Source organism: Brassica napus, chromosome C7 (assembly GCF_020379485.1).
Source record: "Brassica napus cultivar Da-Ae chromosome C7, Da-Ae, whole genome shotgun sequence".
NCBI classification, from domain to species: domain Eukaryota; kingdom Viridiplantae; phylum Streptophyta; class Magnoliopsida; order Brassicales; family Brassicaceae; genus Brassica; species Brassica napus.
Genome location: NC_063450.1, coordinates 43,256,708 through 43,265,981, shown reverse-complemented (window position 1 = coordinate 43,265,981; position 9,274 = coordinate 43,256,708). Strand labels below are relative to the sequence as shown.

General features: G+C 30.7%; 1 protein-coding gene across 1 annotated transcript; it reads right to left on the bottom strand.

Annotated features, from left to right (window-relative positions):
• Positions 1-220: 220 nt before the first annotated feature.
• LOC111207578 (indole-3-pyruvate monooxygenase YUCCA6) lies at positions 221-3,814 on the bottom strand. The gene is made up of 4 exons (XM_022705764.2): positions 2,605-3,814; positions 1,253-1,501; positions 1,051-1,173; positions 221-890 (listed from the first exon to the last, which is right to left on the bottom strand). Exons 1-4 carry the CDS (start codon positions 3,301-3,303, stop codon positions 663-665), a joined length of 1,299 nt encoding a protein of 432 aa, XP_022561485.1. The 5' UTR covers positions 3,304-3,814; the 3' UTR covers positions 221-662.
• Positions 3,815-9,274: the final 5,460 nt, after the last annotated feature.

The window sequence follows — 9,274 nt, the reverse complement described above, 5'->3', positions numbered from 1 at the left end:
TTGGAAAAAGGGGTCAGCAGAATTATAAATGTGCAGGTCTTAATTTCTGACGAATGTACAACACAGTGGTCCATATCTATGATACTTCTACTAGGGAATGAAATCATTTCGACAACGAAGTTTCATTGACACATTCTAATTGGACATTTTTAAAGCTTCTTATTTATATTTTTAACAATTCACTTACTATTATGTTAGCTACAAAAGGCAAGAGTTTTAGTTAAACAAATATTATGTATATAACAAAAAACAATCACGACAATACTCTACCAAAAATATTGAACCGAAAAAGCTAAGAAAAACAAAGAGCATACCTAACTAAGGAAATTACAATAAAGAAACTGAAACATAGAAAGAAAGTATAGAAAGATTTACAAAGTGGGTTATAAGCATGCAAAGAGAGAGAGAGAGAGGGTCCCCTCCTCTTCTTGGGGCAGATGATCATCAATTCCCACCACGATCACTCTCACTAAATTTCATTTTCATTTTTTCTTCCCCAATTTGCATTGCAGCTGGAGATAAGTCTTAATTTACATCACGCCCCCATCCTCCCCTTGAAACCCAAACCATCAATTTTCTTCTTTGATCGCTACCCGTCTTCAAGTTATGTATTTTTCTTGACAGAAACCTTTCATCACTCAACCGTTTATTATTAATCTACTTTACGCTTGATCAGGTTTACTTGACATGAACACTTGGATATGTCTATGGGCTTGATCAGATTTTCTTGAACACTCGTATATATCTTGAGCTATTCTCTTTGCATCCATTGATGCTCCCGAAATCCCACGTTTTGTGAACCCCACCGCATATAGCCCACATTCCCCTCTCCATCCCTCCGGAAACTCTTGTATTGGGAATCCATCTTTCTTACTAAACATTTTATTCTCCTGCAAAATTATTTGTTTGTTAGAAAAAGATGTAATGCGACCTCTTGATAAATATATATTTGTATATTCTTACGAAAGGATAATTTTAATAAAGATTTTAATGATCGTTTTAAAGAAAAGTGAACATATGTAAAATAACTATATTATCATTATTGACTACCTTTAGCCAAGAGGGTACGTTGCTTTTGTAGCCAGTTGCCAATATTATGGCATCAAATCTCTCCTTTTTCCCGTTATCGAACTCAACTTCGTGCCGTTTTAACCTTCTTATCCCGGAACACACCTTTTGTTATTACAAATCAAATATCACAATCAATAAACCGGTTATTAGTGTAAATATATATGATTGAGATATACGGTACCTTAATATCTCCTGTTTTGATCTTGGCAAGCGTCCCCACGTCCAGAACCGGGGTTTTGCCGGTGAGATTTTTGAGCTCCAATGGACCTAACCGTGGTCGGTTAAGACCTAACAGGGTGGTATCCCCGAGGATGAACCGGGAAACAACCAAGAGGAAACGGTCAACAAGTCGGATGGGCAACCATTTGAGTAACAACATGGACAATCCAAAAGTTGAAGTACCCAACATCTCTCGCGGTAGGACGTGCACCTTCACCAGTTAAAAATAAACAATTAGCAAATACTTATGGATTTATAAACCTCAAAAGAGAAAATCATATTCTATCTATATTTTATAATGTTTGGAGACTATGATTTTTGTGAGAATGTTTGCGCGTGCTTGTGATAATCCCAATAAAGTTTATATTCTTATAGTTCTCATTCTATATTTTAGTATTTCCGAATTACAGAAATTAGGTAAACCTCTTTATTTATATAAAAAACTACATAAACAAATTGTTGGAACTTGAAGTCACAAGGGCCTAAAAAGACAGAATAAAATCTTAAGGATGAATACCATCCTTTACATTTTCAGTAAGTAAAAAACAGATTAATAAAAAAATCAAATGTGAATATTATCAAACTGAAAAGCAAAAGAAGTATAAATTTTTTCAAATTGTTACTGTAAAAGCACACAAAAATTAAACAGCGTGCACGAAAGATTATTCTGAAATCTCCAGCTAGTATTAAAGAAACATTAATGATTAAACTACAATTAGTTTGTATATATAAATAATTGGGTTCTTTATGAAAATAGTACAAACGAAATAGATGTTCTGAAACACTTATTATTATTGATAAAATCTTGTTAAAGGGATTCGATTAATAAGAAGACTAAAGAAACTTTTGGAAAAACATCTTCAAGTTAATGATGTTTAAGATTGAATGATGAGTGTTAATGTGTTTTAAAAGTTCTTTTCACCTTTTCAAGTATTTGAGGAACATATTTTTGTTCTCTCTAAAATTCGTTTTAACTTAAAACATATTCATAAACGGGTTACGGGATATTATCTTGTACAATCAAAAATCAAATAATCTATTATATCGATTTCAAGAAAAAATCAGGAAAACACAGAATCATGAAAAGTGTAGGTAATATATTTTTTTTCTTTTGAACTTGAAAGTAGGTAATATCTTGAGTTTGAAAAATAACTTAGGAATATCAGAAGATCAACACGAAAAAATTATGTGATTCTTCTGAAGAACACTACCAAACATGAAAGAGCCAAAAAAACTAATATCGGATACGCATAAGAAAACGTTGATTTAATTAATTTAAAAACTTCTTAAAATAAGAAGAAAAAAAATACTCACAGCGTCTCTGACAACGAGAGAAGGCTGAGCACCGAAGTTGCATAGATCCAAACAAACCTCCATGCCGGAGTTTCCACATCCGACGACCAAAACCCTTTTTCCTGCGAAATCTCCACCGGTCTTATAATGACTCGTGTGCTTAACGACCCCCGTGGCTGCAAACTTCTCCATCCCCTCAAACCTAGGGACAACCGGCTCTGCATTCTCCCCCGTCGCAGCCACCAACCACCGGCAAACATACTCCGTCATGCCTTCTTTACCCACGCTCCTCACTCGCCACATCCCGAGTTTCTCATCAAACTCCGCCGACTCGACCGTCTGACCAAACTCCGGTCGTATATCGAACCTACGAGCGTAGTCCTCGAGGTACTCGATGAACTGCTGTTTTGTCGGATAAGTTGGGAAGTCAGCGGGAAAGGGCTTAAGCGGAAGCTCACAGAATTGCTTTGGAAGGTGGAGACTAAGGCGGTCGTATGTCTTGAGCTGCCATAGTGACGCTATGCAGTTTGATCTCTCGAGTAATACCGAAGTTATACCTTTCTCTCTGAGACAAGCCGCCGTCGCTAGTCCCGACGGTCCGGCGCCTACGATCACCGGACCGGTGAAGACGCAGATGCGGCGTTGTGACGTCATCATGCCGTGGTTGGAGGACAAGTAGTCATTCGCTAGTTTACCTTCCATCTCTTTCTTCCAATCCATCAAGAAAGCTAAACCAAGAATCGTTTCTCTTTTATTCTCTTGTTTGGTGTGTATTTGTAATGTATTTTAAGTAGTTATTCTTAAGAGAATACGAGAAGTGTTTGGAGTATAGAAATTATGGTGGTGGTGGTGACAGTATTTAAGGGCAAAGGACAGATTGAACCATTTGACATTTAAAGCGTGGAGTAAGAATAAAAGAGGGATGGTGAAGAAAGGTGTTTCTTCAAAATATTTATAATTGATTTTTTGAAGAGAATAATTAATATTATGCGATGGGAATCAAAGAGGTTAGGGTTTGGATTGAGTCTGCTGAAAATGAGGGAGAGCAAATCTTATCCAAATAAGAAGAATGAGTAAAGAGAGTGAGATATTATCGTTGATTTGTGTTTTGCTGAGAGTAGAAACCGGATGATGATCAGAGGCTGAGAGAACTACGGGTCTATTAAATCACCATTAAAACTTATAGAAGAGAGAGAGATATATATAAATTGTTAGTTGTGACTTATGATGTGACTATCTCTCATATGTGTGTGTATATATATGTGTTTAAAATACTTAAGTAGGAGTTTATATATTTAATGGAGTTCTCTTTTTTTCCCCACCTATGAGATTTTTTGTGTGCCATTACACTTTTTGACTCTTTACCTCATTGAAATCTCAAAGATTGATGCAAATAATCTATTGATTCTCTGGGGCATTTCCAATGAAACAAGAAAATTTCTTCTATTACACTAAATAGAATAATTTTATTATTTGGTGTAAAAAAATAACATTACTCTATTCATTAAACCAAATAATAAAGTTACTCCATTTAGAATAAAATATAGAAAAAAAATTTGTGTAATATTGGAGATGGTCTTATGATCACTTTAGACCATTTCCAGTGGTGCTTTATAATTTCTTCTATAATTTCTACTAAAATATATTAACTCATATAGAGTTGGTTTTACTTCAATGATTAGCTATAATAAATTTACTTTATAATAGAGCGGAATATAAATTAATATTGTTTTTACTCTATATTTGGAGTAGATAATCAATATTCTTCTATATTTCGCTCTATCATAGAGTTAACCATTGAATCAAAACTAATTTTATAATAAAGTTATTTTATTTTAGTAGAAGTTACAGAGGAAATTATAGAGAACCATTGAAGATGCCCCTAGTGTCTCCACAAATAATAAAAGTTTAATATACAATACAGAGTATTTGTAGTTTTGTGTCTATTACATCAGTTCTTATTATATATGCCATTAACAAAGTATCATCATTTTTTTTGGTAAAAAAATATCATAATTTTATTCTTTCTTTTTTTTTTTGGTAGGAAACCGGGAGAAAAAGACTCCCAATATTTATTTAATAGAAAAACTTCAGACTACAAACGAATTTGTCGAGGCCGTAGGGGTCCATCGACATCTTCTCGCAAAAGACTAATAACATCCAAAGGTGCAGTGTCTAATTTATGAAAACCAAACGGAAAAGAAAAAGCAAAGTTAGCCAAACCATCAGCTAAGTGGTTTACTTCCCTATACAAGTGAAAGATTCGGACTAACCAGTCCCTTGTTAAGAAGCCATGCATAGCCGTATCAGGAAAGACAGCGGATGAGTCTCGCCAATCCCCATTGTAAGAAACTCTACTACCATTTTAGAATCAACCTCCACCTCCAACCTACTAATACCTTTCTCCCATGCAATGACAAGTCCATAGTAAACGCCCCACAGCTCCACCAAAAGAAAATTAGACTTGATAACACAAAAAAAACACAATTTACTATCTAACTAAATTTCACCCTCTCTCTTCCTTTCTCTTCCCATCTCTTTTTTTCCCTCTCGGTAAAAATTTAATTTCTTTTTTCTTTTTTCCCCTCTCGGTAAAAATTTAATTTCCTTTTTCTTTTTTGGTTATTCCACCAGTAAACCCAAAAAACAAAGTTATCATAATTTTTTTTAACTTATCATAATTTTTCATTTAACAATATATAATCTATGGTGAACATATTATACTAGTCTCAAAGACGAAAATCTAGCCCACAACATATACAATAGCCGGCCAACCTACAAATTTTCAAAACTTTCAATAAAGATCTAGTCCACAACATATTCAATTTGCAGTCGGTTACCCCATCAACTGCTTCTTCTCCACTTTATGTCATGAAATTGTTAATGGTTTTGGGAGGAACGTTCCTCTGAATACAAAGACAACGACAATTCGATTTTTTCTATATATAATATATGTGACTGTTTGGTAACTTTTTGATCCATACTATTTAAAATTTTCACAAATGCTAGTATGCTACTATGTAAATCAGATTTATATCAAGTTTTTGCATTAAAAATTTAAAATACAATGTTGCTAGAAACTAAAAAGAAGAAATTGTCACCTATATGACAGAAATAAAAGTCTATTTGATAAATTATATATATAAAAAACCAATGCACAATATTTTAATCATATAGAGTCTAAAATATGTTCTAACCTATTTTGTTTCTTATTTATATAATTTAAAGTACCTCTTTTTTCTTTTAGTTTTATGCCAAAAACTTTCATTAATTGCTATCTCTTAATTAATTAACATCTTACATAGTGTCACAATGCAATTTTTTTTTGTATATAAGTCTTACTGCTTAGACCGTCGGCACGCATTTGCGGACATATTAATTAATATGCTTCTTATATTGATAATTATATTTCTATGATATATTTTTTTATGTTAACATATCATATATGTATGTAATTATTTATGCACGTTTATATGTAGTATTAAAACAATCATATATAATCTTACGGAAACAAATCTATAGTTATTTATCGCATTATATTGGCATTAAGTAAGCATTAGATACATATGCAATCTATAACGATCACACCCAATATTTCTATTTTTAGTGCATATGTAATACATAAACATTATACCAAATAGTTCTTTCTATATAGATAAATAAATCAATACACAATATTTAAATTATTTAGTGTCTAAAATATGTTCTAACTCTTTTGTTTCGTATTTATTTATTTTAAAACATTTTTTTTTAGTTTTATGCCAAAAATAATGCAATTTTTTGTGTATTAAAGCACCATTAACCATGGGTGTTTAAGGGATGTTTAGCATTTTTTTAATTAAAAAAAAGAAAAGAGAAGAAGAAGAAGGAGTGTTTAATTAGGCATCATAAGCAGCTGTTGCTTGCACTGTTCGTGGACCCCACGGACACGTGACGGTCCACGATTGATCATTCTTTTAAATTTTCTTTTTTTCAGACAAATTTTTTTAAGCATCTCCACTTAAGCAACCGGTGGGTTAACGGTGCTCTAAGCTTTATAGTGTTAGTAAGGACTCGATTGGTACAACTGATGATAAAGCAGTAGCAGTATGTTGTATAAGCAGTATACAGTAGAAGTTGTATGCTTTCATTAAAGTTTTTAATAAACTGATTGGTAGAACAGAAGCAGTATACAATTTTAAAATTACCACAAAAGTAAATATATAATATATTTATTTTGAAATAATATATATTAATAATATATTTGTTATTAAAACTAATAAATCTTATTTAATTATATAAATTAAATTTTAAATGGTAATTATTATTATCTTAAAAATGTGAAATTTATTTAAAAATATAAAATTTATTCAAAAAAAATAAATTATATATAATTTATATATAAATTATCATTATTTATTTATTAGTAGAGCAGTAAATGATTCATATATAATATTATCATAAAAATTAATATATAATATATAATTTACTTATTTCTAAATAATATAGATATTTTTAATTTATAATATGTAATATATAAATATATATTATGCTATGTTATGTTATGTTATTAAAAATAATGAATGATATGTGTAATTATTTAAATTATATTATATTTTAAGTGTGAAATATTGTTCTTTTTAAAAAGTTAAAAATATTTAATTGCAAATTTTATTTTTTTTAAAGCAAATTTTGTTTTTTATTATAAGCATAATGTTTTTATAATATTAAATAAAAATAAATTAATTATATATAATTTTTAAATTTTTTTATATATTCTAAATACAAATGCTCTACCAAAAGCTCTAAATGAGAGCATTGAGCAAAGAGCATTTAGAGAGCATTAGCATCTTATAAATGCTTTTTTAAATGCTTTTGTGGTAAATATTGATTGGATAATGACGAACATAATGTTTATGCTAATGCGCTATCAATCAAGCCCATCATGTGTTTCTTCCTAAACAATACCATTTTATATACATTATTTTTCGCCCTCAATCATCGTTTTATTTGCCAGCTTTTATTGGGTTTATGTGCACATGGTTATAGGAGTATATTTTTATTGGACAGAACTTAGGTTCACTTTTAATTTCACCCCATCTTTTAAGACCATTCAAAATGACACATAGATTATTAATTAAAAAATATTAAATTAAATAAAAAATAGTTACAAAAAATAAAAACGACGTTAACGCTTCCAGCGAAACTCTAAACCCTAAATCTTAAATTCTAAACCCTATACCCTAAATTCTAAACCCAAATTCAAACCCCTAAACCCAAACCCTATACCATAAACCCTAATCCTAGACCCTAAACCCAAATTATATACCTTAAACCCAAGTCTTAGACTATAAACTGAAATCATATACCCTAAACCCAAGTCTTAGACCCTAAACTCAAACCGTAAACCTTAACCAAACCCTATAACATCTAAGTTTGGGGTTTGAGTTTAGGGTTTACCGTTTGGATTTTCGGTCTAGGATTAGGGTTTAGTTATAGGTTTTGGGTTTAAGATTTACGGTTTGGGTTTAGGATTTACCGTTTGGACTTATGGTTAAGGTGGGTTTAGGGTATATAATTTGGGTTTAAGATTTACGGTTTGGGTTTAGGGTATAGAGTTTAGGTTTATAGTCTAGTTTTTGGGTTTAGGGTCTAGGATTAGGATTTAGGGTATAGGGTTTGGGTTTAGGGGTTTAGATTTGGGTTTAGAATTTAGGGTATAGGGTTTAGAAATTAAGATTTAGGGTTTAGCTGCAAGCGTTAGCGTCGCTAAAATTAGCGTTTTTATTTTTTTGTAGCTATTTTTTATTTAATTTAATATTTTTAATTAATAATCTATGTGTCAATTTGATTGGTCTTAAAGGGTGGAGTGAATTTAAAGGTTCACCCTAGAGGGTGAATCTAAGTTGTGTCCATTTTTATTATATGTCAGGGAATTTTGCCTTCTCAAAGTATTTATATAAATAATAATAAAATTAAGGTGATTGATGAGTGATTAATCATGAGTAACAGTACTATAGATTTTGGCTTTAATTAGAAATATAGTATAGCGCACGATGTATATATATTCATAATGAAGCCTTTAGTCAAAAATATATATATATATATATATATATGTTAATATAAATGCTAATATAAATATTTAAATGGATGCATCATTTAAATAGTTGTGTATGTAATTCCTAAAAAAAATTAGTGCAACTCAAATAAATTGGTAAAATATTAGTATGAAATTATTTGCGATTGATGGAAAAGAGTAAATTTTTACCCGATAATCTTTGAGATATCTATGAAAAGTCAATGAGAGACGTATCTTTTTTTTCTATAACATTTTATCTTTATTAATATTAATGAGAAACATATCTTTATATATGATTTTTTACAAAGAAGAATTTAGTTATACGAAAAAACTTGTTTGAGAACTGAAGATACTATGCTAATCTAATAAGTATCAAGAGTGTAAGTTAACCCATTTTGGTAGGATTGGCTACATGTATAATATTGTGAGTATTAACCAATTGCAAATTAAGGAAACACCAAACTAGAAATGTTGTTTCTACAGATATATGATTATGAACTCATACATCAATATGAAAAACGTTTCCCATTCGATATACTATAATGGGACTCTGCAGAGCTAAATACTAACTCGAGTAATTGGTTAGTTAGAAAGTAATACAAAGGATACAAATATCTTACAAATTCACACCAC

Coding starts and splice junctions, on each gene's coding strand:
- LOC111207578 (XM_022705764.2), bottom strand. CDS start 3,303: ATGGATTGGAAGAAAGAGATGGAAGGTAAACTAGCGAATGACTACTTG. Junction 1,502..2,604: donor CTCTCGTTGTCAGAGACGCT/GTGAGTATTTTT, acceptor TAACTGGTGAAG/GTGCACGTCCTACCGCGAGA. Junction 891..1,050: donor ACGTACCCTCTTGGCTAAAG/GTAGTCAATAAT, acceptor ATAATTTTGCAG/GAGAATAAAATGTTTAGTAA.